Source organism: Camelus bactrianus, chromosome 10 (assembly GCF_048773025.1).
Source record: "Camelus bactrianus isolate YW-2024 breed Bactrian camel chromosome 10, ASM4877302v1, whole genome shotgun sequence".
In the NCBI taxonomy this organism is placed as follows: domain Eukaryota; kingdom Metazoa; phylum Chordata; class Mammalia; order Artiodactyla; family Camelidae; genus Camelus; species Camelus bactrianus.
In genome coordinates this window covers 36,832,915-36,859,518 of record NC_133548.1, presented here as the reverse complement: position 1 = coordinate 36,859,518, position 26,604 = coordinate 36,832,915, and the positions used below count along the sequence as shown (strand labels likewise).

At 35.0% G+C, this 26,604-nt stretch overlaps 1 protein-coding gene across 35 annotated transcripts in view; it reads right to left on the bottom strand.

Annotated features, from left to right (window-relative positions):
- Window positions 1-26,604, bottom strand: part of SOX6 (SRY-box transcription factor 6) — a 561,278-nt gene that overhangs the window by 174,966 nt on the left and 359,708 nt on the right. For all 35 annotated transcript variants that reach the window (XM_074372343.1, XM_074372328.1, XM_074372335.1 and 32 more), the window contains 2 exons: window positions 11,830-12,002; window positions 8,926-8,994 (listed from right to left, as the gene is read on the bottom strand). In XM_074372343.1, the coding sequence (XP_074228444.1) occupies window positions 8,926-8,994; window positions 11,830-12,002 (242 nt within the window). The remainder of the gene's footprint in view (window positions 1-8,925; window positions 8,995-11,829; window positions 12,003-26,604) is intronic.

The following is a 26,604-nucleotide window of genomic DNA, read 5'->3' as shown; positions in this document are numbered from 1 at the left end:
TCTGTTACCTGCATTTTTTAAAAGTAAAATAACAATTATAAAGCTAATTACAAAAGCAATGCATTCTCTTCCAGTCTTTTTTAAAATGCCTATTTTTATGTAGCTGAGATTATACTGTATTTACATTATTATGTTCTAGGGGTTTTTTTCCACTTAATGTTATATTGAAAGATTATCCTAAATCATCAAAAATTATTTGTAATTATCATATGTAACAGCTTATAACAGCTGATCACATGAATATACCATAATAAATTTAATAATTTTCCTAATATTGAAAAGCAAGGTTCTTCCAATGTACACTTAAAATTTTTAATTAATTGTTTCTTATACAAAAGCAATAAGTATTAGGAAAAATTTTAAAAGCTAAACTAAAACAATTAAAAAATAGTTTAACTATAATTCTACTACACAAAGTCATTTGTCTTTGTACTCTTAATCACTTGAGTACCCAGTATATCACAAATCTGTGTCTCCATAGTCAGGGCCCAATCTTATTGAGAAGGAAAGATACTATATTGCCATGGAGGCCAAGATCCTAAACATAGAATTCAGATTACATCTTCTACTGGACTGCCAATAACCTGAGCTTCCCTCCCACAAGGGATTCCTAGGAATTCCAAGGGTACATTTCTACCCTAAAATAGAGTCCATGAAAGGGCTCTGCCAGAGACCACTGTGTCTGATGATCCACAATAGATGAAACCAGACAATCGTAACAGAAAAATAGCTGTTTTGTGGAGGCCAACTTCAAAAGCTCAACTTCATTTTTCTTTGCCCTGTTGCACCCTTGCATTATAAATATTCCAGCCACAAGCTGGGAGTCCTCCAATGGTAGACTACATGTTTGCTCTCTCACTGTGGATCTGACCTGGTCTATCCCATCTTCTAAGACTAACCTCTGTCTAGAACCCAATAATGAATACTATTATCGCACTTATGCGTGCTCCTCTGGGCTTTTCCATAGACAAATTCCGGGTCATCTAACAGTGTCTCCACTCTGTCTAACCTTCACACATAAAAATCTAGAAATCTGAGTCTGCACAAAGCATTACAAAGAATTACACAGAGTAGGGCAGAGAGAGAACTTGGAACTAGTCTTTCTTTTTCTCAAACCTCTGTTATTCATCACTATGTAAGGTAATAGTTTCCTACCAATATGCACTGTCTTCCTCTCTATCACCTTCTGCTTCCAAACTCATTCTCTTACCACTATATCCATGTAGATTCTTTCAAACCTCAGCCTCCAGCTACTAAACTGATTCTCTGGGCACTATCAAGATTCTCAGTGAAATGCAAGTCAGGAGGAAGGAGAGGCTAACAGTCACAGAATAAAAAAAAAAAAAAAGAAAAGAAAAAAAATTCTTTATGACAAACAAAAACCTGACCCAGCAGCTAGAAATCTTTTCTCTCCTTGACATTTCAGGTCCCTAATTGCCATCTCAGGCAACATGCAGTTATACTAATCCTAAAGTGCCCTGTATTTAACTAATTTTATATTTATTAGCAAATGATTTCTGCCACATCCAGCACTTAAAAAACACCAAACTAGGACTTACATCTTTTATTGAATAACAGAATATAAAGAATGTTTTTCCATTTGGGTAACTGGTTCCTGACATCACAACTTTTGAAAGGGAACAAAAGTTGTTAGACGATCAATTGAAACTAAAATCAGCTTTCTTGGTTTTTACCCCCCACCCCCTTTTTCTGTGAATAATACAACTAAAGAATGTATAAGGAAGAGCCAACATTTGTGCAGCTGGAAAATGAGTGATGCTATTACAGTACAAAATAAGCATGACTTGTCAGAGTTCTTTAGAATAGTATGACCACCTTGTCAACATGTTCAAGCAGCAGCCAAGTCAGCCCAGCTGAGAGCCCTTTCCAGCTGCACTACGCTCAGCCACTGTAGAAAATTTATCTGCAGACGTTTTAAGATAAAAATCTCCCACTGAAGTGTAAGTTCAACAAAAGTCATGACTATGACCTGACTGAAGATGGACTTTACCCTTTATTCCGATCTATGAATTCCTTAACTTTCATTGTTTAATGTTACGACTTTAACGTTTTCTTAATGGATTGGGTGGTGGATAAAATGAATTCAGTGTCTCACAGTGAGACATTACACCTTTTGCATCATTTATTTTCTTTTATTTTGAACAAGTAAAAATACCTGACTCTAACATTAATAACATTTAGTGGGAGTTACCTTATGTGAATTAAAAATGGTTATGTCAGTACATCCCTTCAAAATTTAAAAGATATTTCCCTGTGCTATATCAAGTGTCACACAGTATATCAATTTTTATTTCCCATCTCTCAAGTCTGGTATGCATACTGTTTAACTTCTTAAATTCTAAGTATAGACATAATTCACAAAAGCTGGGCAAATGCTTGACTCACAGGAGATGGCATACATAAGATTTATATGAACAACTTTATTTTAAACAAGAAGGACTTCTGCATTTTGTGCTGCTACATCACATAACTTCATCTGTGTTTTTTTTAAAAAAAGCTATAAAATAAATTGGAAAGGTTCATTTACTATCCCTCTAACTTCACAAGCACTATTGATCTAATAGAAAAGCCCATTTTAGTGTGCAAGTTAAGAATCTGACCCTGTTTTCTACAATAAAATCCTCCCTTTTAGACAGTCTCCAGGCAGCTCTAATTCCTGGGCAACCATTTCGGAGTACCTGATAAGCCTTACTCTGCTCTCACTGAGAACTGAAATAGGCCTCATTGGGCGGCCAGAGAAAATTTTTGCTCTTTCTTTTCCTCTCGATTATCCTGGTGATAATAATTGATTATAATGCATCCACACTGATTATCCTATAGTCACATCACTAATTTGTGGGTTCTAAATATGCATATGTATATAGATACAAACATGCAGATACAAAATGAGCCCTGAGGAGGTAACGCGTTCTCCCACTTTCACTAACCCCAGAAAGGAGCAGAGACTTTGGGTTCCCTGAATCTGTAGTGTCATTGATTTGAAAGGGATCTGGGGAGTCAAGTCTGAGAGATAATCACAAGTAGATAAGATAGAGGAGGGAGGGTGGGGATATTGAAGGATAGTGCTTAAAAAGCATTGAGATTCACCATCAGGTTCTCTGGTCTGCCAAATGAGATCTTTGCCATACGGCACATTTAGAAAACAGGTAGCAAGCTAATTAATAATTCCATATAGCAGCTCAGGATCTGGTCAGGTATCAACTCTTCTTATTTCTAGATCCAGTCCAACTTTAACAGTCTGGCCTCATTAACTAACACGAGTTAGTTAACAGAGTTTCTAATCCACAATAAGAATTTATATTTTTAGCTGTTAAAGCCCTTGCTATTCATGAATTATAGCAGCTTTACCTATTCTTTATAATTCAGAAACTTCATTATTAAAATGTTAGAAGCAGGCTATAGAGCATCTATCATTACTTTAAACATTAATTAGATTACATAAAAGAAATAATTAGATTTGCATTTTTATCTTGGTTTTAAACTTTCAAAGAAGATCACAACAGCCTGCCCATGGGCAATTAAAAACAGCACAGCAGAGAAATAGAGAGAGGAGAGAGGGTCTGTTTTTCCTGGCTAATTTATGATTGAAGATAGAATTACAAAATATTTTAAGGGTTTGCTGAAGCTGCGGGCTAATCCTAGACTTCTAAGCTTTGTTTATAACCCTCATTTCATTGCAAGAGAGAATCAGATACAAGTACAATGACAATAAAGGTATCAAATTACTTTCAATGGGTTTATTTGGTTCTGTTCAGAGGTTGTTGGAAGGAGATCAGTTACCTGATCAATAACACACACAAAAAAGTACTATTTGCTAGAGCCAAAACAGGAGCAGTATAATTGCTTTTTGTTTATCAATGCTAAATACAATTAACAAAGAGATACAACATATAAAACATAAGACAGAGGAACTCCGTGAGACTAGAAGGCTCCTTACTTTCCTCAGTCTTTCTGTTGGCTACTCCAGCCAATTCCAAAAGACAATAAATGTAAGGTCTAGCTTTTAAAATTAGAGGTCAATTAGATACTTAATGATGAAGCATATCTTCAAATATATATCTATTATTATTATCCTGGCAAAAATTAATTAACCAGGTCATGCGGGCCATGAAGGCTAATGTACAGAGTAATTATTTCTGATCTTTAGACAACTACTTCACATAAAAAGGTAGTCCTTCTTCTGCTCAGCAGATACCTGAAATGCCTGTAGTTATTCACATTGAAGGAAACAAAAGGCAAGGTTTATCTCCTTAAAAGGTGAGAGTACATCTCAAATTATTCTTTTTAATGGTTTAAAAGCAATCACCTCCTTGCTTATAATATTAATACCTCTGCTGGTTACCAGGCAGGAAGAAAGGAGAACACACATTTAATGGCACTCTATCACATGACAAACACACAGAGATGCATAAAATATATGAACAGCACTGAAGAATATATTATAATCAAAACAGAAAACAATATGTATGAAAAATATACTCACACTCTTAAGAACAGAGTGAAGCTTCAGTAAAGAGACAAACACTTGGTTTTGTAAATAAGCAGCATGGATTAGCATTTAAAACAGAAAGTTTTCAGATAAGAGGAAGAGTATCTGCAAAACAGCAGTGATGGTATTTAGTTTAGGCCTTCCACAGATTGAGTTAGCTGTCTACTTCATGTATTTGGGAAGGACAATGACTATTTATATTAATTATAAAGATTAATAATCATAAAGATTAATAAAGAGCTAAGTTTCAAGTTTCACAATTTTCCCCAAAAGGTGTATGTATAATGGACTAAATCATTAGCTCTGGCCCAGGAAGACAGATGCCCAAATAAAATCCCAACTAACCAGTCCCTTCTGAAGAGACTACTGCTGTTTGGTCAGTGATCCGAGGAGGGGACATTGCCTGCATAGCACACAGTACAGCCATTTGAATAACTCTAAACTGGGGCCTAAAGAGACACGAATATTTGGATCATACCATTCATGTCTGAAAAAGCAAGTTTCTCACAGAGATATTTTAATAGGCTGAATTCTCTTGCAAAGGTTAAGTTCTTACCTAATAAATGCCATCATTAAATATGTTTCTATTGACATGCTATCAAAACCAAAGAACGTAATTTGTATCCATAAAGAATATCTTCTTTAGTTTCAAAAACCATGATACAGTCAAATGAGGTTAGATGAATAAATATACGGATGGATCAAGAAATCAAGGTTTGTAAAATATTTTCTGATTTGCTTAGATTAGACATATTTAATAGTTTGTTAAAATACTATAAATATGCATTGATATGTCCAATGGATTCAAAGTGAATTCTGTTTACTAGTCAACATAACTCCCAAATAAAATGCTTCACAAGATTGGCTAAGATACTGTAGTGCAATGTATAAGAGAAGGAAGATGAAATTACTGAAGCAGTTATCTGTCCTTTAGAATTGCAGCATGAGAACCAACTCCAAGGATCCATATTCCATGATCTATTAGTTTTGTTTTCCACAGATTTTATAAAAACTGTTCTATTTCTGTCCTGGAAAATCAAAAATGTCTAACTTTTTCTGGTCTCCATATTAGGGGAGATCCATACATGTAACAAATTAGGGAAATCACCATTTTCCCCAAAGCACAAACAGAGGGATTTGAATTCACTAAGCAAACAGACTCTTAAAAGATCTGTTAATATTAAAGAATTTGAATAATCATTTAAAGTTATTAACCTGATTTTTTTAATGGTAAAAATTGAATCATCAAAACTATAAAAACATTAGTTCCCCAAATCCTCTTACTTTTCAACCTGGCTTAAAGACCATGCATGGTCTTAAAAGTCTCTTTAAAAATTTAATTAGAATTTACCAAGGCAAAATTACAGTAAAGTTATATTCAAGAAAGGAAAAATATATAAACCTTGAAATGATTTTTAACTACATATACAGTTTTGAATGACTGCGGATAAACTAAGCATGGGGACTTTTACAACACTATCTTAATCATGCCTTTTCCTATCTCTAATGAAAAATCCTGCTTTTCAATGTGTGCAAATCATTTCAGGTTTTCACTTGTTTCCATTATAATAGACCAAAATGTGTTTGTGTGTGGTTGTTTTAAGAGCTTAGACACTCCTCCCTTTCTTTCTACTACAGTGTACAAATTCCAAAATAACAGTACTAATTCAGAAGTCAGCGTTCTGAACTAGAAGTAAAGAATAATCTTGAATGTAACCCACCTGATACCTGGGATCTATGGTCAATTGCCATGGCTTAATCTTGCTGACCAAGTTAGCAAATAGGTTCTAGGACACAAGAATTCTAAAGAAGGCAAAAGGCCACATATGGAACCTCAAATTGTTGCTGCAGTCATTTGCTTTCAGAAGAGAAGTTAGGTTTTATATTTATCACCTTATTTTACTGGTCGTTTTGTTTTCAAAAGGGAGCATGTTTCTTTCATCATAGAAAAATGTTTGAAGCATCTCTTAAATCTCATATTTTGCTCAAATTAAAATCAGCTCAACAATAGTCTCTCTCCTAAATTTGATCATCTCTATAGCTGGTCAAAAACTGCATTTGAAAATACAGTTAACCCATTTCCCTTCCAAAAAATAACCAAAAGTCTGAAAATCAGATACGTGCTTTCTAAGTGTCAGAGATGAATCTGTTTTGTGTAAGAAGTAAGTGTTTTTCAGTATTTGGAAAATTCTTTGAATGGTCTCATACTGATAAGATTAACACTGACAAGATATGCAGTGAAGCAGTAGCTGAAGACAGAATGAACTGCAAGTACAGGTTATTGCTTCCTCTTATTTTTTAAAATATGAATTGTTGTTACAAAGAATCCCATATTTCTAAGATTAATGTAACTGATATTTTCAGTCTGTATCATTTTATAATTTATACTGCTGAGATCAAGTTCTGACTAGCTTAAATTTTTAAAAATTTAAACAATGAGGACTATCTACAAAATTTAAAAGCAATTAAACTTCTATTAGAAAACTTGAAAAATCAATTTTCCCATCTTCTCAAATTGAACATTCTGATGAATAATTTAAGATCATGTTCTATAGTTTTCAGAAAAAAATCAATTTTAAATAGTTGATTTATAGCTATAAAATCATACATAATCAATAAATACCTATAATATTTCATTAAAATACTTTGAATTAATTTGGCTACTATTCATCTGAGATCCTCAGTACCACAGGCAAACATCAATTAAGACAGCCACTTAATACAAACAACTTTGGACTAAGAAGTGAAATACAACCAAAATAAAGAAGCAAGAAATAAAGAGGTAGTAAAAAGCATTAACAATAAGGAACTGATATGGGAACATCTCAGGGAATTTCTTCTATTCCTGCTTAACAAATAGGAGAAACAGAGAACTAAATGATCAGGTTATTTAACACCTACTGAGTTCTTAGAGAGGGATCTAGAGAAAAATGTAGGAGGCCACAGGCTAAAAATCTTGACCTTAGCAGTAGGAGACACACTGAAAATTCTAATAAGGGCAGAACAAGGAAACACCTGGACAGTTATTTAATTAAGGATCTCAGCATGAGTCATAAGAAAGATATCAGGATGAGAAATTATTCCAGGACTTAATTGTAAAGGCTGACTGTCAAAGATGCCAGAGACATTCCATCTCCTCTATGTTTGAGCTCTAGTTTGAAGCATATAGACTTGAGTATGGAATATAGTATCAGAACTGATGGAAAAACAAACACAACAACAAACACTGGCTAAAACCTCCTAGTAAAGATAGCTGGACAAAATGCCAAATTAGGTACAGGTACGTTTTCAGGGACTAAATCAGAATTTCAAATGCAGTGACTACTACCTGGAACACTAAGTGTGATTACAAAAATGAAGCAAAGATCTAAGTTAAAATCATTGGATTTCATCAGTGAGGTGAAGATTAGAGTAAGCTATGACTTTATGCAAATGATTTTTTAAAAATACAGGAAGGTGTAATACCAATCTCAAGGAAAAACTAATATAATTCAGAATATACTGCCCTAACTAGGCTGAATTATAGATCCCTGTGGTTAGAAAATATCCACAGCAACCAAGAGAAATCAATGAGGCTATGGTGGGCATATATAACTCTGGGGTCAGCGTTCCTGAGGATTAATCAGCAGACAACCAGCTGCTTATTCTAAGGCTTTCTAGAAGTTACACACCTATGTTCTTATTAAAAAAATGGAGACCACTTCCCTTACCTATCTCAAATAGCTGAATTAACCATCAATTTCTAAAGGAATGACAGAAAACAGAACTCCTTCCCAGGCCATTGTCATTATGACCTACCTATTGTGTTATCCTGCCACAAAAAAAAAAGGAATTTCTAAGTTGTGTTACAATTAGTCAGGAACAAGTTTTTCTTCCTTTTTAGACTATACACTCCTTGAAGACAGACAATTATTTATTAATTTTTATATTAATAAAATAAATGCACTTAATATTTGTTAAAGAACAAATTACTACCAACCTTTTCCTAGGTCATAAGATTCTTCTCATAATTAGCCCAATTAGGCAGTCCTAACAAGCAAATAAACATAAGCTTCTACCCATGACATTATTAGATGGTAAAAAACAAAGTAGAAAGTAGTTTGTGGCAATAAAACTAGCATTTGTATGCTACCTTGGAAACCATTAGATTTCTACTAGATTGTGGTTAGGCAAATGGCAGAAGGAAAAAAAGATAAAGTTTATTCTGCTTACGCATCGCATCAGAAAAGAATGCTTTGACCACCACCTAGTCAGTATTTCCTACATCCACTTATACAATTGAATACAACATCCCTGAAGAACAGCCCTGTTGGTGCTGTTTATAAGAGAAGGGTGCACTTGCAACATTTTAAATTCCATTTACAAGGAGGAAAATATCTAAGCACAATCAGTCGAGAGTAATAAAATACACTGACCTGGATCTGTTGCTGCAGGAGATTAATTTTGTGCTGCTGTTGCAGAAGTTGCTGCTGTTGTCTTGCAATCTATCAGAAATAAAGTTTCATTAAGTTAAAATGAAATGCTTACACCTTTGCCATTACCTCAAGTATCTCTCCTGGTATCACAAAAATATTTTACTGCACTTCTATATGAAAGAGTTCCTATAAAATGAGAGAGGCAGAATCAGAAAGTTGGAGAAAAGGAAATTATTTCAAACAGGCACCATCTCTCTGCTTACCCCTAAATCTCTACCTGTACATGAAAACTACCCCTTGTATTACATTTGTGAGCAGTTCATCTATAGTTACACCAGTCATCTGGAAAGAATGGGAGTTTCAAAATCTGATCCTTGGAGAATAAAGACAGGAAAACTCTGGCTACATTTTTCTAAGGAGCTTAATTTGGGTTTAAAAAGTAGAATCTGTAAGCAAAGATAGAAAAGAACTTTCTATTACTTATGGTATGGTCTACTTTGGTGAAATGTTTTCTGACGTAAAGATTTTCAGAACTGATAACACAAATATTATCAAGGGAGTGCCAAAAAAAAAAAAAAACGAACACATCAAAAGTAAAAAATCTTTCTTTTTTTTGTTGTTATCATATGTGATGTACAAAGTATTTTTAAAAAATGAACAAAATTTAATATTTAACCACATATCTTTTTGAGGGTAATGTGAGAATTTTACAGTATAGGATCCATGTAAGTTTTGTATTCCCCTGCTTCATCCAATAATCAAATTCAACATCTTAATATGTCATCTGGTCTATAAAAAGAAACATTAACCACTCATTCAAGCCCTGCTGAGGACTGAATCTGCCCCTCAGGAGAGCAAGCAATTTCTTTAGGTGCTTACTATAAAAACACGAGCTGGGCATCAGGCTACCTGTTACCTCAAAAGCTGAGCTACTGTAGCTTGAAGCCCTGGGGGATGCCCCTTAGTGAGAACACACTCACTGCCAACCTAGGAGGCCAGAGAAAAATACAGCCAGAGAACACTTACAAGGACTTGGTTTAGTGGTGCCCTATAGGCAAGAGCTATGCTTTTTTCTTCTTATTTCTTCTATTTCCAAAAACCAATATTCTAGAATGGGCAATGTTGAAAGTGGAAATAAATGTGAATCATCCCTCAGCTGTATACTTCCTGAGTCCTCTGCTATTTTAGCCTAGAGTAGAGAGAAATATCCAAATCACATTTCCTTAGCAGAAGATGACAAAACAGCAGTCTGCTCCCAAATGTTGCTTTATGGGTTCTGGTGGTGACGGCTTCATACTGGAAGTCATGATAAAGCTGCCCCTAATATAGGCTACAGTTTGAGAAATGGGACCACTCCTCCCCAAAGTTTTATAAGCAAAATGGAAACAATATTTAATCAGGTTGGAAAGGCCCACTCTGCTTGTCACCATTCAAATCAGAAATGCACAACTCACTCTGCAACTCTAGGTGTACATGCTGGATCAGTGAATATTTATTTCCACTTTGCAAACCAGTGAAACACCACGAGGCATCTAATATTGATGGTCCCTCCTAAATGATAAAGTGCTGCATAGAAATGCATCCAAAACACCACAGTGCAATTACTATCATCCACTCTAGACGTATGGCTTTGACACAGTGAAGTATGGTACATAAGCACCATGTGGCTCAAATTCTGAATTTTATTTGCCAATCGGTTGAGCTACATGCTCGCTTCATTGAGCATGACAACCTAGTTTTAAGTGTCATTTAATTTTCATTTTGAAATATAATTACAAAGTGTTCACTGTAAGATATCACTCGTCTGCAAATGTGTCAAGATTAATTTGTGCTAGCTTATTCACAAGTGTCAATAGTTAATTACTGTGTCATCTCTGGATGGCTAAATGACATTCTAACTTCTGATTTTTTACAGTGTTCCTTTATGTTATTTTCCATTAGGGGCTGAGTCCATATTCCTACATGTGGGCAAATATTCAAGCATATAAAATACCAGACGTCACAACTCATTAAAATCAACAGAGCATATATTGCTCTATATACCCCTATAAAATACATTTAACAGAAAAGATAATTCCAGTAATAATGTCAGATTCCTAAAAACCGCACATTAATTTGGGCCTGTCTGATCTAAAGCATCAGGGACTACTCTATAGGACCATTGTTGTTAGATTAATATACGCTTATGAGACAGGAAAACCACTTGGGAAAGTGACTTATTTTTAAAAAGGTATACTTTAAACTTGGCTATTTTTTTCTTCTTTCTCACTTCTATAACAATGAAGTCAAATCTGTATAGGAGTCATGTGCTAATTTGTTTTCGGTGATCTGCCTATGCTATAAATAGAGTGATAATATCATTTATTATCCATAACCAGGGCAACTTTTGCAAGTGGAAGAGGGAGTATTAATAATTACTCTGGAAAACAGGCATTGACCAGAGCTATTCTGGAAAAGCTGAGATATATGGTCACCCTATCTTGGACCAGTGAGCTGAAAGATCCTCAACGTCTTTCCAGACCAGATCCTCTTTCTGGATGAGAAGAGTAAGGCCCAGAGAGAAGCAACTTAGGCTACATTGGGAATATATGAGATGCCTACGTGAGTAAGTATCCCTGAGTAATTAATCAAATCCAAATGTTCTGGAACAATGTTATCATTTCAGTTATGCCCAGTTGCTGTGATGCCTTTCTTTGTCCTCCACATATCCTCTCAGTATTCTCGAAGACCCTGAATTTCCAGAAGGCTTTCCTTTCTTTCCTTCTTCTTCTTCTTGTTTTTTTGTTTTTTGTTTTTTGTTTTTTGTTAGGAAAGCTTATGATAAATAAACCAATCAATGTGATTACTCGCTGAGCTTGGCACATTCCACATCTCCAGTTCGTCAGCTCCTTTTGCAGGGCTCACCTGTTCTTGCTGTTGGCGAGCAAGGTCCATTTGCTGCCGTTGTTTCTCAATTTGTGAGGCTGCCAGTTTTTTCTGTTCGTCATGCGCTGCCAGGAGCTGCTCCCGTAAACTGATCAGCTGGGTAATCATGGTCGAGAGCTGCCGCTCTTTCTCTGCCAGGCTCTCAGGTGTACCTAAAATGGAAGCGAAAAGATACCTCACAAGTTTGAGAAAAGTCTTAATGAATTAGGGAAGGGGGTGGGGTGGGCAGATTTAGAAAGGGGCTTTCCTCAGACACTACAATATCTGGGACAATAAATGGAGGTCATTGTGAGTGCAGGGACACTACAGAGTAGCAGTGGAACGAACACTGGGGTTAGTCATTACCCCTGCGAAGAAAAGGGATTGTTGCCAATAAAATTCTCACTCACTCTTCCCCCTCACTCTTTAAAACAAAAGAAAACAAAGCAGAACTACCTACTTCATCCTCTCCCTTTCATCACATTCCCCTTCCCTCCTAACTCGAATCTATCTGATCAAGCTAGGAATCTTACGCTATTTAGTACCAAAGAGTAGAAATTCTGGGTTATATTAATATTCTATAATCATCTTTACCCTCAGTGACTGACAGAGGATCTAAGACATAGTAGGTGCTTAATAAAAGTTACTTAAGGATTTTTTTGATCACTGCCCTCATAAAATTTTTCTGTTATGCAAGAATTTGTTTCTGAAACTCAGGAGTCAGGGGTCACTCTCTTGGCCACGGGACAAGTACTACAGAGTTCTACAGTTCTTGCCTCAGGTAAGAAAGGATTGAAACTGATTTTTTTTTTCTTGTGAGGGGATCAAGCTAAAGTTCCCAAGTTTATCCTTAAAGGCAACAATGTTGCTTGGAGGACTCCCTCACTCCTTTGTCATTTGTCATTCTTCAAAGGGAAAAAACATTTGAGGTTGAAAAGGTTACGATGTCGCTGCACACTTACGGTATGCACTAATGGTGCTGAGCAGTCTATTTATGGGCAAATTGCACAGCTCTCCTAAGTAAAGGGTACAGAATCCTTTTGTGAATCTAAATTAGAGCATTTCACTGCAACATAAGATAAGAATTTCAACCCACTGTGTTTGAGCCACATAGGTTTCATTATGGAAGAAATGATCTATGATTTGAAAGCTTTTCAGAAAGATGCCACCAGCTGTCAAAAGAGATAAAGATTGCCGATTTTTTTGTGTGTATGTTGAAGAGGAGATTTCCAATCTCCTTATGAAACCCTCCTCATTCTTGCTAAGAAAGCACCCGGACAAGTTGAGAAACTGAAAATTTTTAATTAGGAGTGGGCCTATGTTTTGAGTGGGCCCATGGAGAAAGAGAGCCTTCAGAGGATGTTGGCTAGTCCTCACTAGTTACGATTCTCACAAGGGAAGACTGATATCAGCAGAGATGCTGTAATATTTAGAACCATCTTGGTACAATGAATGCCAGTTTAAGCCCTTAAGAAATAAGTAAAAATAAGTAAATAAACAAACTGTCAATATCCCACATCCTTTGAAGATTCACTGAGCTGAAAGGTGGCCTAAAATCAAAATTAAAAGAAAAATAAGATAGTAAGATGATGTTAGAAAATGTACTCCACTGATAAGGAAACAAATACTGTGTCAAGGATAGTGACCAGCTGTGCTTTCTAGCTACTGAAAGTGTTTTTTTTTTTAAATGAGTTTATATTTCAGCATTAGGAATTTCAGCTTCATAAAAAAAAGAACTTCTCGATCCAGAAACATTAAAATACAAAAGTAGGTCCCTGGAGGCGATCATAAAATCTCTTCAAAACCACAAGCTCAACTAATATAAATGTTAATGATCTATAGGAATGAGATGATACCAAACAAGTATGAAATTTGCTTATTTACTCATTTCATTAATTTTATATATATATATTTTTTTATTGACGTATAATCAGTTTACAAGTGTCAATTTCTGGTGTACATAATGCTTCAGTTATACATGAACATACATATATTTGTTTTCATATTCTTTTTCACCATAAGTGATTAATTTTTAATTGAAAAATATCTTCTGAATCTCAGGTACTATATCAAGAACTAAGGATACCAATACCTTGGCAAGAAAAAGCAGACAGAGCTCCCTACACTCACCTTAATCAAGTAATCACACCTATACATGTAAACTACCAATGACAGTTACAAACAAGACAGATATTTAGGGTGAGGCTTAACCAAGTTTGGGAGACTCAAGTGTAGGGAAGTTATGCCTGAAAAAGTAACAAGTTAACAGGAAGACAAAGAGTTAACTAGGCAGAGTAGGAGGGTGGTCAAGGAGCTTTCCAGGAGAAAACAACAGAGGCAGAGGCCCTATGAGGGGGCAGGTGGTGGTGGAGAGCATCAGTGTGTTCCAGGAATTGAAAGATGGTAGCAAAATTTAAGAAAAATAAAGAGGAGTAGAGGACTAGATGAGGCTAGAGATGTTGGAAGAGGTCATACCATTCAGCACCTTACAGACCATGCTTGATGAGCTTCATATTTATTCTAAGAATACTTCAAAATTATTGAAGCACTTTAAACAGGGGATGATATAGTTATTCTGGCTACAGTGTGGAGAATAGTTTGGAAGTTATGAGAACAGTTAAATGGGCTCTACACACATTTTATTACATGCATAGTTTTGCAACATTCTGATCTACATGCAATTTTCTTGTTATACCTATGTACAGGAAGTAAGTTAAGACTTATTGGACCCCAGGAAAGTTACTGTACCATAATTCTTTGCTAATAAAGAAGAGCATTTGTAGGAAATTTTGGGCAAGGACCAACACAAGAGCTGGATCTGGTATTTAGATTCCCCAGTAAAGACTGGAAATTGTTCTCTCTCTCTCAGGTTAAACAGTGTCTTTTTAATATATTCCCCTTTCTCCTCTGCACAGGCAACACATAAATGTCTTCAAAGTCTCTTCTGTTCAAGGTGAAGCCAACAGGTCTATAAACGCATTGGTGCTTCCAATGCTAATAGACATGTATATCTGAACTTACAGAACAACACCATTTAACTGGATCTTTTTAAATAATCAGCATGACATTCAAGTTAATTGTAAAAATTCAATGACATCTAAATAAGGTTTTCATCAAACTTGAGAAGAAAACAAGCCAGAGATCAGTATTTTTAAATGAAGGAGTTAGGTAGGTACTCATATAAGGCTGTTGCTATCTTTTCTTTAAGTTTGAGGAGCACATACATATTTGGAATAGATACAAGTGGCATGATAACTGCAGTTGGAATGAAATGTAGTAGTACAACAAATCTAAAATTGCCCCCAAATGGGAAATGTACACAGCCATTAGCCCCTGGGGGGGCCAAGTTAACAAGAAATCAATTTATACCACACAACAGCTTACATTCTCTAAATGTGTAGGTTAATTTGTGTGTGTGTGTATGTGTGTGTAGTCATTTTTCTGTTCTGTACTCACTGTATTTGTTCATATACAGTGGTTTAAACCCAGGTATTTAAAATTTGTGGTGCTGGATTTTTGTTTTAATTAACAGTTAATGTATATATGCTTGTTATAATAAAAATAACATCAAGTCCAAATCACACTGACCAACCAACCTTCAAACACATGTCACTTCATCTCAGAAAATACTCATTTAATTGAACGTGAAGCTTTGCAACGGCAAAGGAACGAAAATTGCCAGAGTTGTTGAAAAAGTAGACAATTTATGAGGCTTAGTGGGGCAACCTAAATACATGTTAAGGAAGGCAAACGACCATATTGAATGCTTTTATGAGGTTGTCTAACTCTATCTAGAAAATCTTGTCTTAAATTATGTTCCAAGGTTTGGTGAAAACCAACTTTAAAAAAAAAAGTAGATCAGATCCTGAGGGTCTGCCCAGGCCAGCAGAGGTCATCAGTAGCTGCGGAACATCATCTGTTTCACATCTTTTGAGGCTATCTTAAAATGCTTCTCTAAGAAGCATTGCCAGAAAATAGTCTCTCCCCCACAAAAAGACAGGGGTAGTTTCATAAACTGAAAAAAGGGAACCAGAAAAAAGCGTCCATACACAGCTTCTCTACAAGTCAAGGTGCTTGCTTTTATCCAGTATCACACACGGTCTGCGCCTGACACTCTCCGCTATAAACTGTATCTAGCCTCCAACTCCAAAGACAGTGCAGCAGGTTTCTTGTTTTTAGTTGCTTTTTTTTTCTTTTTCCATGGGGTCGTCTTTATCCCCAAACCACATCTGTCTTGAGTTTCTCTCAGATTAGTCAGGTGGATCAGTGCTCCCCAGGGCCTGCTCCAGCTGAAGTATTTTAATTTGACTAAACACCTGATTTATTTTATCTCTCCGATGAGAAAGGCAGTTTGTCTTAATAGAGCCTGTCAGCCCACAGCCCCATTCACAGCAATTTACAGGCAGCCAGGGACGCTGGAAGAGAAGAGTGCCGTGATTCTGTATTTTATCCTCCTCCAGAAAGCACCTAAAAGCAGCTATTCACTGCTACTGCATGTGGCATTTTAGAACTGAATTAGCTTTTTATTCAAGTAACTACACTTGTTGTGAATAGCTTATCTGTAAAATTGCTACATTCACTACTGATTTTATTAACCTTTGGCTCTATCACAAAATGGTCTTCAGTTAGGAAAGACCTTTAAAATTGACACATTTTTTTCTTAGGGGCCTTTATTCCAGTGACTTCAGATTTACTGAGTTTGATCCACTGAATTCTTTACCAGTTGTACTTAAAATTTTGAGTCTCAATAGGAAGTCAATAGTGCGTAAATAAGGAAACACTTTTCAAAATGTAAATATGGCAGCAATTTCCCTCATCAAAAGTTTTCAAATACCATCTTTCACCATAAGAGTTTCAAAATCAGTCCTCTAGCCTTTTTTGGTCATAATCTGAAGAACTTGACAAAAATTAACTAAAATAGACTATTTATTTTAAACTTTACAAACTGCAACTACCTGTCCCTAGGTCCAAAGCCAACAGAGAAAATTCAAAATAGATAAGAATTTAGGTAAAAAAATAAGACAATTAGGATAAATCCCTTCTTGATATAGAATGAAAAATTAAAATTAAAAATCAAGTTTAAAATTTAATCTTTTTTTACATCAGCTCATAGAAGTTAGCACCACAATCTGCTAGTTAATTTTGCCCATGTGAAATAGACATAATTACAATCAGTGGTGCTAGAAATAAGACTGGGCATTGGGAAGTCCCTAAAGACTCCACATCTGGACAAGGAAGGCACCTTGCAGAGCACTTTACTAAATAGATTTGCCTCACCTCTTTCACAATATTTCCATACCTAGGACTTTCACAACATAAAAATCTTAAACAGGTCACTCTCTTAATAGCTGTCCTCTGAAAGTGGATCACTGATATGTGGTGACAACTGTCTTTCTACTGAGAAAACCCACAGCAGTGGAAAGAGAGACAGAATATTAGAAAGGTGGGGGTGGAAGGAGCCAGAAAAAGAAAAAGAGAAAGTGGAAGAGAAGAAGGAAAGAGGGAAGGAGAGAGAGGGGGAAAGAGAGAACGAACGTGTAGGAACAGCTAAATTAAGTCTTGTAAATTTCTCAACATGTTTTTTTCTCTCTTCATTTTTATGAAATGAAGGGCAATGGTGTTAAAATACAGTGTTTACCAAGCCAAATAAAACTAATATTAACAAATGGCATTATCTAGAAATGTGTCCTAGGGAATTTAAAATAAGACTTCTACCTAACCATTCTCCTTTACTGGATCACATGCTACTTTAATAAACGTAATAGGACTTCATAATTAAATTATAAGAAGCCTGGTTAACGAAAAGTATCTGTGCTTGGAACCATAGGGAGGGGTGGCAGTGACACTGGAATGGAATTCTGATGGAGATATACTTTACCACTCAATCCTAGAAGGGATTAAAGAATTTAACAATAATTCCAAGGCAGCATCAATCAAGGAACTCAGCCAACAACTCAGAAAGATTTTAAATTAAGTCGAAAAGAAAATCTCTTAAGAGTCAATCCTCTGGTCAGTTCTAATTTTTTTTTTTTAATGGATATTGTTTGAGAAGAAAGCCAAAATACAATGCTAGTCATGAAAGAAAGCTGCATTTGATCTTTTCTGCCCACAGGTAACCTGGTTAAACTGCTGTGTCTCATCCTGCAGCCTCCTCACACATCAGATGGGCTGTGATGTCTCCACTTCACAAGTTCAGTCCATCATTTAGCATTGGCCTTTTTTGATATACCCTTCTTTTAAATGTCACAAAATAGGACAGCAAAAAGTCAACAAAAATAAATAGGGTAAGCTGAAGAAACTAACAATCTATCAGAAGGTCCCCTGATAAAAGTTACTTTGTGGTGACTGCCTGAGAAAGGAAGCCCTGTCCCACTGTACCAGCAGCTAATTTGAGTTCTGAATCTAACAGCAGTTTTAAAAGCTTTCCACTCTAAAGGGCTCCAGTGCATCATAAAGATAAAGGATTTCAGTACAAAACCACCACAAAGACCTCTATTATCTTATCAGTCTTTGGTTACAGCAGCTGAACCAATATGACTAAATTCTGAATGACTTTTTTCAAAAGAGCAAAATACTGGAATTTCTTTGTTTTCTCATCAGTCAGCTATTGTCATTGCTCCCATATGCTACTATCCACTCCTTAGTAAATAAAAAGTTTAATAAATGCAGCAATTGTGCTCTTAGGAATCACTTAGGGACCACTACACAGGAAGTGTGGCTCATGGACTGAGGTACAGGCTAGGTTTTTATTTTTTTTTCCCCACCCAATGTATGAGAATTTCTTTCTTAAAATGTAAACAACTCTCATTTAAAATGTCATTAAAATCTTACTGTGTATGAATAAGACAAGGAGACCCAGGGACTCCCTAAATTAAGTTCGAACTCTCCTATCTATCCCAGGCACACTCACCTCTCCTTCAGCTTCCCCTCTTTCTAGCTGCAAAAGGAAGTCTATTCCTGGATCAACTGAGGTCCATTCATGTTGCAGATCCCAAAAGAGCACGAACAATCCATGGAATTCTGCCATCTAGGCTCCTAACCTCACAGCTGGGCCTTCAGCCCAGTGTGCTTTATTAGCCCATCCTTTTGGGGTCCGGAAATGAAGGTATCCTGAAACATCTTCCCTTCAGTATAAGACAGGCTATCTTTACATTACTGTTTTCTATGGATAATAAATGGTCAGTGGCACAACTCCATAATTCACACATTAAAAGAGTAGCTTCTGGTCTTTCAGAAACATGAAATCCATTGGTCCTTGGGGAAAAAACAATAAAGTTATTTTTCTCAATATTGCCACCGAGTATTACAAGATTGGCTCTTTCTTTAGAAGCTCCACCAGAGTTAGAAGATAGGAAAGTAAGGATTAAGAAAAATAGACCTTGTTTAACACAACACTGTCTTAAAAGAGTTTATGTTCTATCTCGTCTGATCATTATCCTAAATGTGGCATTATTTTCATTTCACAGATGCAAAGCTATGCTACTAGATATAAAGAAACTTGACCAAGTCAGAACATTTGATTGGATTTGAATTCAGGTCTTCTGGTTCTTAATCCAAGAAAGTCTAGAGCCTAAGGGAGAGCTATCTTCCCATGCCTCAGATTTAAAATACATTGCAGGGAATTTGTAAAAGTTAGGAGTAATGCTCTAAGGGACTTAGAATTTTAATGCCAAGTTTAGAAATAAGACTTCTTATTAAGACTTTATTTACAAATTAAAAAGTCTAGAAAATAGACTAGGCAATTGGACAACTAATGATGTGTTAAAATTGAATGTTGATATTTTACAGAAGTAAAAACAGATCCTGATATTAAGTGATATGCCTGCAGTTATTCAGAAAATTAGCACCTAGACTGGGAGTCAAACTCTTTGCTACATTTAATCCCCTTCTCCCCAGTCTCTCCAATGAGCATACGGCCTCCTGGTTCCAAGCAACTAAAAAGATTATGTAGACCATGGCATTCCCAAATATTTCAGATACAACGCAAATGTTCTGCTGCTGTGGCGTACAGTGTGCCTGCAGGCTGACATAGTAAGGTGCTGGCCAAAAGGAAGTTACCTACAGAAATCAAAGTGTGCCTAGCAAGGTTTGAGGAACCTCCCAGATACAACTAAGGCAACTGCCTGTGCAAACACACCATATACTTTGCCCATTTCTAGATTGTATTTATAACTTGTCTAGTGTAAATCAGGGCAATCCTTGCCTTATCCCAATATGCCTTGTTGTACAATAATAGTTGCTTAAACTTACATAGCACTTGTTTCATGATAAGAAGAGTTTGATATTTATTAACTCAGTTATTCCTCATAACAATCGTATGCAGTAGTTCATATTGTTTTCTGCATTTTAAAGATGAGGAGATTGAGGCATGCAAAGGTCAAGGAATTTGCCCAAGTCCTAAGCTATTAAATCATATACCTAAGATTCAAAATCATGCAGTTTGGTCACAGATTCTGTCCTCTTAACCACTATGATAAATGGAAAATTGGATTCCTAAATAACCTTCTCAAAACTACTTCACCCAGTAAGGTAGCTGAAATTCTCCTTATAAAGTTTTTGAGGGTTTTTTGTTTTTTGTTTTTTTAAATACAATGTTTCTTGAGGTCCTCATTAAAATGAAGTACTTACTAAGGGGAGTATCTATGATTCTCTTTGTTCTTTAAGATAGCTCAATCCACTAACACAAAGCCCTATTCACATTTCAGTCTAAGTCACAAATGATTACCATTGTTTGTAGTTAATCTTTCATTACTAATACAATCAGTCACTCTCCTACCCGCTCTCTTTCTCTCCCTCTGATTTTATTTCCTCCAAATTCTAAACTCCTGGTGCTGAGACCCCACCCCCCACCCCCACAACCCCGCAACCTAGATTTCTATGTGTATCTCCACCAGACCTTGTATGTGGACCTGGACTCTGAAATCATGGAATTTTGGCTTTTCTCAACAGGCTGATTTGGATGATCCTCTGGCTTTTAGTGCCCTTTTTGGCTCCTCTGCTAATCCCCCATTCCAGGTCTGGCATCATGAAATGTATCCCTGACCTCAACTACTTGGTCAGCAATCTACATAGTCCAGTTAAGGCCGCCTGTTTTTCCTGTATTGTTTGTAGGTATTAGGACATCTCAGTGGGCCTCGATGTTCCCAGTGCTAATAAGACTTAGGTGGGCAGGTGTGCTAAAATTTTTAACTTAAAATGGAGCTAAGAGAGATTATTTGTGTTCTTACATAATAACAGGTAGTTCACAGTTTCCCAAATTACAGCACTGAGTATCTGATCAGATAACAGATCAGTAATCAGAGTCCACCCATCACAAACTCGCATTATGGGTCTGTAGAGGGAAAATGGAAATTTTATATTGATTCTAAAATTGCTGTTTCTTTGTTCTTTCATAGTTGAATACAGCTGGATAAATAGCATATTCTTTTCATTCTCAATTTTTAATTTAACAATGATTTCTGGGTACAATAGGTACTATCATCAATGTATTATGAAAATATTATGTTCAGAAAGCTTTTTTGAAGGTTATCTTATGTTTCCCATGGAGAATTGACAATACTCAAGGCACAAATATTAAGGAATGACAAAGAAACAAAGACAATTAAAGCCTGGGTCCAGAAGTGAGCAAGGGTCTCCCATCACAGGATGATTTTGAACATGCTGAAGCAGAACATGAACAAAATAATTAAAAAACATTTCTAAGCCTTTTAAAAATTAAATCAAAAGTCAACATATGTTTGGCCTATAAACAAAAGTAGTTTAGTTACAAATAAGATGTCCTATTCTCATACTGGGACATTCTCTTACAAATATATAGAAGAGCATGATTCAAGATTTTAAGAGTTATAATCACTTTATCAATAACTGCAGGTTATAAATAGGATTTACAAAGAAGTTTACAAAAATCACTTTCTAATGTAACTTTAAAATGTTCATGATTTTACAATTGTCAAATGAATAAAAATAAAGATTTTTAATTATTTTTTTAACTTGAAGGCAAAAGCTGGATATGTGATCCAGAGGCAGGAAGGAAAAAACATATTAATTAATATTTGAGTCACATAGGAAACAGAATGCCGCAATCTATGTGGTAGTACCGAAAAATGCCACCTTTTGAAGATGCAAACATTTGAGAAGGCAACCAAAAGATAATTGCAATAGTTGCATTTAAGGGTGATACTTAAAAAGATCTTTGCTTTTAACAGATGATTATAACATCATTGGCCCAGAATAACTGCAGAGGCAACAGGCTTTGCAAACACATAGATGTCAAGGACATCCTCCCTCCAGGACTCTCTTGGCTCCCCACTCAGGTTTAAAGACTGCTGTGAATTAGATAAGAATCATGGTGCTACTCAGAATTCTATAGAGAAAATTGGTAGGAAATAAGAGCAAATAATGGACCACGATGGGTACTTCCTACCTGACTATTAGCTCCTTAAGGGCAGGGTCTATGTCACATGCTTCTCTGTGACAAAACACAGACATAATTACAACAGCTACCACTTATTCTGTGCTCAGAAAACTTAAAATGAACCTAATAACCAATTCGAAATCAGTAGTTCCCAGAATAGTTGGAGATAGGCAGACAGAGCAATTAACAAACCAGATGGAATTGCTCTGAACTTCAGCAGTATTTTATCCATGTCTGAGTTGCTTTCAGTTTGGTAACCATTGTAACTAACTAAATTTAATGGCTATCCCCATTACTGTGTAAGTAATAGAAAATCAAATCCAATAAAAAAGATAGAGATAAATAATAAAATTTAAACAACTAAAGAAATGTACTTCAGATTTAATCAAAATTTTGAACACATATGATGGTCCAAATACTTTCTATGTGCTACAGTTAGTACTTAGCATTTTATCTTTTTCAACATATTTTGGAAAATGAGGCTGAAGAAGGTTAAAAATATGGCCAGGATCATACTGAGCCATGATTCTAAGTCAGACGGTCTGATCTCCAAACCCAAACTCTTTCCAGTAAACCAGAAATGTTTCTTGGGAGAAAAAAGAAAAAACAACTAGTTTAAGACAATAGCTTCATACAGAGTCTTCATGAAATTCTTTTGCATTTTGTAAAATTTAAATACCTTATTGGTAGATGTAGTGATATTAAAAGTTAAACTAATTTATATTTAGACTAATCATAATTTAATATTATTTATGATAGTGTGAACAGTAAATGAAGTCTAGTGGCTTAGGGGACTGAGTCTATATAAATAGGCTTGAAAATTTTCTACTCAGAAAATGTTACACCTAGAAATTCAATTTTGAATTATATGAAGAAAAATTCAAACAGTTCTATAAATATAAACCACAATTTAGAAGGCAGAATCAACTAAAAACTATATAAATTATATGGACTAAGCAATTATACAGGAACCATTCAAAGGAATTTATATCATCGTATTAACTCTTTCTAACATCATCTTCTTCCAATAAAATTGAATTAATTACATGCCAAGACAATGTAATCAGAGAACAGGTTATAACTCTTAATTGCCCAAAGAACTGCTAAAAGATTTATAGTTGATTGGCCAACTTACTCACCTATCCTTATGCCACCAGAGCTTTTTCAGGAGGATGTTTTTAATAAGTATACTTTGGACAACAAAATCCATTCTTTGGTTGAATTTCAAAAGTTGGAAGAATGACCCTGGCTGTGTCACTATAGACTGCTCTAGAGCAGTGTCTCTCAACATTTTAAAACCTATGCCCCTACCCAGCTTTCTCACTGCGCATTTTGTAGCCAAGAAGATTTTGTTCGGCAGATTCACTTTCTACAGTTTAAGAAAATAATAGGTGTACTGAATAAGCTTTTACAAACTACGAGCAACCTCACTTGAGATTACTGCTCTACTTGTCAAAACAATTTTAATTAAGTTAAGAGGGTATTTGCAGCTTGTTTCTTTTACACCTACAAGTTTAAAACAAAGTTGAAAAAATTTTAAGTGCTCATTAACTTTATAAAAACAGTGCATTCTTACCATCTTATTGACAAATCCGTAGCATATCTCTTAACCTCTTTAAAAAATGTTGATCAGTTTCTTTCTATTTAATGTGCCATGATTCTAGCAGTACTCAATTATCATTCACCAATGATATTTTATTTTGTTATATTCCATGACAATTAACCTGGTTACTTTTTTGACAACAATAACAGATAAACTCTTCTAAGTTACTCAGTTGTCATTTGTCTTTTAATTTGTGTTCTATTAGTTATCCCCCAGCACCTAGAAAAGTTTCAGACACATAGGAGGTCTTCAATAAATACTTGTTGAAAGGAATTCTAATATGTGACTACATTCATATAATTCATCATCCAAATTAGGACATTTCTTAAATGAAAGGAGGTGCTGTTAATTAGTACATCACAAACATAGGTGTAAACCAGAACAATCCCAGGTAAATCATAACATATGCATATTCCAGTCCTAATTTATTCTCACTTAAAGTCAGTTTCTGACTAGGTAATATTACGTAAACAGAATCTTATAGTGGATTTTATAAAAATTTCATAATATGAATTTTATGTTGTTGGTAAGCCTGAAATATGGATGACACAATTCTATAAAATAATTAGGCTCAATTCATCATTATTGAAAACATGTGGAAATTCATAATAAACAAATAAATATAATAGACACATTATCTAGAGTAAAACCAACAATGTAATCTTGGTTTCATGAAGCTTGTACAAATGCTCCTTATTTGCCAAGTATTTTGAAGAGAATTTTTTTAGACAGAAATTTTTAATTTAACATTCACAGAAACAATCAATCCATTTTCCATGAAATGTAATTCCCAATTAAGGGGATATTAAGGTCACATTAATTTTTCCCATTTTAGAAGAGACAAACATAATTTTACTTATTAATTAACTAAATAACACACCAGTGCCCATGTAAAAAAAATGAAAATATCAAAATATCTAAATCTTACAGCAATATATCATTACAAATTTTAATATTAAGTACAGGTTTGTCTTTCATATGATGAAAATACAAACACATGAATCAATGAAAACTTACATTTGTTTTGGAAGATTCTAAGACTTTGGGTTATACATGAGGAAGTAATGAAAATTATTATTAAGGAAGACTCACCGAAAGTCCTGTCTAGCATAAAAATAATAAAACACAAACTTTCCTACTTTAAGTATAAAATTCAACCAAGTTTTTGGAAATCTAGGCAAGACTTAAAATTCAACAAGGGCCACAAAAATCAATGATCTTTGAATAAATTCAATGGCCAGAATATTTTCCCTCAGTTCTACAAGACAATATTAGAAAATCTACACATCTATAATTATTTCAGAGAGTTTATAGTTAAGTTTCTAGAAAATTAACAGTAACATCATTTACCCAATTTCTTACTAATACAGAAAAATAATTTCAAAATTATATTAATTCTCAAATTAAAAGGAAACAACTTATACCTCCAGACTGAGCTCCATTTGAGTCCTAAGTTATATTTTCAAGCTTACCCATAGGTAGTTCAAACCAGAAATTATTGAGTATGGCTTAAGAAAGGGGGTGGCAGGGAAGGGAATTAAAGGTTCTAAATGAAATACAATTCCTACCCTAATCCCATAAATAACTGTATTAGTAAAGCATAGTCAATTACCAAAGACTAGCCTGTAATTTAAAAATTGAAGAATCTAAACCAAGTGAAGATTAAAAGGCATTGTGAAAGCAAGCAAACACCAAAATACAAGAAAGTCTATTAAATGTGATTTGGGGGAAAAAGTTCTGTCATTCCTGGAGCTTTTCAGGCACTGTTTTATAGGAATACCCATGTTATGTTGTAAGAATGTTAGTTCATAGAAGCAAAAACTACATCAGAGGCAGTAGAAATTAAAAAAAAAAAAAGTGGAAAAAGTCTAAAATACTGAAGTGTGCATTAATTTAAAATCTTCTGGACAGCATAGATCTAGAAGTGATTAAATCATCACTGCAATCCAATACAACTAAGTAAAGATTTGGTGTGAATTCGGAACCAAATTCATTTAAGCAATAACTGTTAACACTTGCATAAAAATTCAGTTTTCCAACATCTTTATTTAATCAAGAGTGGATTAGTCAACTCAGAGCAGAAAAAAGAGGAGAAGGAGCAAAAGTGACTCAAGCATATATCAGTCCTCTGTGTGGCAAAGAGATGAAAGAAACAAGACTCTCCCAAGAAGATTCACAAATTAGAATTTTGGGCCAATGTATTCTAGGTAATGAAATATACTTTGGATTCAGACAAAACATTTCCAAGTTTTAATACCATTACAACAAACCAAAGACAAGTGAGTTCCCAGATTATCAGCCATGTTTATAGTCAAATGTAAACACTTAAATCCATTCATGAGCTAAATATAAATGTCTGAAGTAGCTGCTGTTTGGAATTATCTGTGTAACTAAGATCACAGGTAATCAAGAGTTGACTACATATATTCTTTTGTTCCTTCCATTTGTTCAAATGAACTGAATAATCAACAGCAGATTAGACTGCTTGGAGAGTCTGGAAGAGTTTTCTCTGGCAACCCAAGAAATATAAGGCAGGGATCATCACAGGGTAAGGTGATTTTATTATCACTATCATTCATTTCATTATCATTACAAAATAAAAATCACGGTAAAAATTCCACCAGGTTAGTGACTCTACCAAGATAGAAATATATAGTAAGTAATTATTCAGTAGTAGGCTACTCATTTAAACCTTCTTTCTACTTGAGTTAGTAAAGTGATAAAAATCTACCATAAAAATGGTCTTAGCCTAAAAGTT